Genomic DNA, 3533 nt, shown 5'->3' with positions numbered 1-3533 from the left:
TGCCAACAGTGCGGACTCGTCGGGTCCATTCAATAATCTGAGTCATCAGTCGCGACCTTACTCGACGAGTTGAGGCGTCAACTCGTCGAGTCTCTCTTCTTAACTCAAAAGAAAAATACTTAAATTATGATACCTGGAAATCTGGATGTTACATTTTGTTTTTTTTTATTTCATAGATTTCTTCATCAACAAATGTTCCTACAATTAAACAAAAATAAATAATTTGCTTAAACATAATACAATAGAAAGTTTGTTCACATTTAGTCATTGAACTTTTTAGAGGGAAACGAACTTTCAATTTTGTTCACATTTAGTCACTAAGCTTTTTCTCGTTTTATATTTGCCACTAAACTATTGAAATTGTTCACATTTTACCCTTATGGCCGGTAACAACCGGTCATAAGGGTAAAATGTGATCAGTTTCAATAGTTCAATGGTAAATAGATAACGAAAAAAAGTTTAGTGACTAAATGTGAACAAAATCGAAAGTTTGTTACCCTTTCAAATCATTATCCCAAAAAGATAATAATAAAACACAAGAACCAATCGTGTATTTTTGTATAGTCTTTAACCTTAATCATTTCAACTATTTCCTGCTGCGGTCTTTCTGTGAACCAAGTTTCTCAATTCCCGGATGCTTGTCTCGCGGCTTCCCCGGGCAAAACTTCACAATCTATCTTCCATCACTTCAGACCGTTGCATCAGTCGCTATTTCCTAACACACATTCCAAACTTTCATTCATTTCGAGATGTATACTCCTCAAATGTTAGAATCGGCAAACTCTCACGTGCCGGGAAAATGGATCTTGCCCGTAAACTGTTCGACGAAATGCCTACTAGAGATGTTGTCTCATGGAACGCGGTCATCACCGGTTACTGGAAAAACGGATTTATTGAAGAATCGAAGAGAATGTTCGATCTAATGCCTCTGAGAAATGTAGTGTCTTGGAACTCGATGATCGCTGGTTGTGTTGAAAATGGTATGATCGATATTGCATTTGCTTACTTTAGCGAGATGCCTGAGAGAAATACAGCGTCTTGGAATGCTATGATTTCGGGTTTTATTAGGTATAAAAGAGTAGACGAAGCTGTGGAGCTTTTCGAACAAATGCCAAAGAGAAATGTGATATCTTATACAGCTATGATTGATGGGTATGCACAGAAAGGGGACGTGAAGAAAGCTAGGGAGTTATTTGACTCCATGACAACTCGTAATGAAGTTTCATGGACTGTGATGATCAGTGCATATGTTGAAAATGAACAATTTGATGAGGCTAGAGAAATCTTTGGTCGGATGCCATGCAAGAATGTAGTTGCTATAACTGCTATGATTACTGGTTATTGCAAGGAAGGAAAGATGGAAGATGCCAGGGTGTTGTTTGAAGAAATTGAATGTAAAGATGATGTTTCTTTTAATGCTATGATAACAGGTATGTTTACTTGACACAATGGTAAAATGGTCATTTACCTAAGTACTAATTCTTGATTGTTGGTAGGTTATGCCCACAATGGGAGAGGTGAGGAAGCACTAAAACTACTCACCCGTATGATTCAAACTCCACTAAAACCGGATCAATACACCCTTGTTTCCATTCTTTCTGCATGTTCAAGTCTTGCATCATTAACAGAAGGCAAACAAACACACGCACTTGTATTCAAACTCAAATTAAGCACACATGTTTCTGTAGGAAATGCTTTGATCACAATGTATAGCAAATGTGGATGTCTTCCTGACTCTGAGTCGGCTTTTGAACATATAAAAACTCCAAATATTGTCTCTTGGAACACAATTATTGCAGCTTTTGCACAACATGGAGCATATGAGAAAGCTCTTGAATTATTTAAAAAGATTGAATTGCATGGAATTGAACCCGATGGGATCACCTTTCTTAGCTTGCTCTCAGCTTGTGGTCATGCAGGTAGGTACACAATTATTCGTTTTTATAATCTGTTTATTTATGTCTTGAAAAATCTAACTAAAATTAATTGTATTAATGTCATCCATACACAAAGCAAAGGTTTTTCAAAGTATAATATCCTAAAGAAGTCGCTGAAATGTTAACTGTTATTGATGATCCAGGTAAGGTGAAAGAGAGTTTATATTGGTTCAAGTCAATGAAATCTTTTTACAACGTGGCCCCACGTTCGGAGCATTACGCGTGTTTAATTGATATTTTGGGTAGATCGGGTGAAGTTAAAAAAGCTTATGAAATAATCCAAGAAATGCCATTTGAACCCGATGCTGGAGTTTGGGGTGCCATTCTTGCGGGGTGTAGTTTTAGCATGAATAATAATACCGAATTGGCGGAATTAGCTTTTGAGAAACTTACGGGTTTTGACCCGAAAAACTCGGGGGCTTATGTTATGTTGTCGAATATTTATGCTTCATTGGGTTTGTGGAGAGAAGTGACACGGGTGAGGGGTTTGATGAAGGGAAATGAGGTCAAGAAGCAAACGGGGTTTAGTTGGATGGAGATTGGGGATACGTGGCATTATTTTGTTGGAGGGGATGTGTCTCATTTCGCGATTAATGAGATTCGGATGCTGGTAAATCAAATCTACTCACAAATGAAACTTGTGGAGGATGCTGGTTTTTGACTTGATGGATGTGTCTCATGTACGTCCTATTCAGTCATCAAGTAAAAAAGGAACGGGTTTAAATTATGGAGAAAAGGTTTGATAGGAACATCTTCAACTACATCTTTAAAATTGATTCTCATGTTTTGCACAACAGCTGCTTTTTATCTTTATAGAGTAAATTACACGAATGGTCCCTATGGTTTAGGGTAATTTGTACGTTTGGTTTCTAACTTATTTTTTTTAACTCGGAAGGTCCATATTGTTTGTTTTTGTTGCGTATTTGGTCCTTGTGTTACCTAAAAATACTATTTTGCCTTTGATTTTCTAATTTATTTAAATAAACACACCCTCATCCTTACTTCCACCTCACCTTATCTTACCTACCCCACCTTATTTAAATAAATTAAAAATCAAAGGCAAAATAGCATTTTTGGGTAAAATATAAGTCAAGCGCACAACAAAAACATATTGTTGGGACCTTCCGAGTTAAAGAAATAAGTTAGGGACCAAACGCGCAAATTACCCCAAACCATAGGTACCATTCGTGTAATTTACTCTATTATATGATGAGGTACTTCGATCAAATTAGGAAAAATTATATAAGGAGTAAATTATTGAAATCGTTCCTATGGTTTGGTTAAAATTACACATTTGATCGCTAACATGTTTTTTGCATTCGGATCGTCCCTATGGTTTGATTTTGTTGCGTTTTTCGAACCTATGGTTTGGTCAAAATTGCACATTTTATCCCTAACTTTATGTATGTAAGGGACGAAAAACGCAACAAAATCAAACTATAGGAACGATTTCAAAGTTTACTCTTATATAAAGGAAATTGAGTAATCTAATTCTTATACACGAATAATTTTATAATAATAACCACTCTTATATAATAATAACCACACTTATATAATAATAACAACACACACATATATATATATATATAAGGACAA

The 3533-nt window shown here is 35.8% G+C and overlaps 1 protein-coding gene across 1 annotated transcript; it reads left to right on the top strand.

Annotated features, from left to right (window-relative positions):
- The first annotated feature begins 578 nt into the window (after positions 1 to 578).
- Positions 579 to 3200, top strand: LOC144998877 (pentatricopeptide repeat-containing protein At3g02330, mitochondrial-like). Its single transcript, XM_078958605.1, has 3 exons — positions 579 to 1430; positions 1497 to 1919; positions 2081 to 3200. Exons 1-3 carry the CDS (start codon positions 635 to 637, stop codon positions 2596 to 2598), a joined length of 1737 nt encoding a protein of 578 aa, XP_078814731.1. The 5' UTR covers positions 579 to 634; the 3' UTR covers positions 2599 to 3200.
- The last annotated feature ends 333 nt before the right edge of the window (positions 3201 to 3533 follow it).

This window comes from Lactuca saligna, chromosome 5 (genome assembly GCF_052625555.1).
Source record: "Lactuca saligna cultivar CGN05327 chromosome 5, ASM5262555v1, whole genome shotgun sequence".
Taxonomy (NCBI): domain Eukaryota; kingdom Viridiplantae; phylum Streptophyta; class Magnoliopsida; order Asterales; family Asteraceae; genus Lactuca; species Lactuca saligna.
Note: the sequence above shows the minus strand (reverse complement) of the source record. Positions and strands in the feature narration are given on the sequence as shown.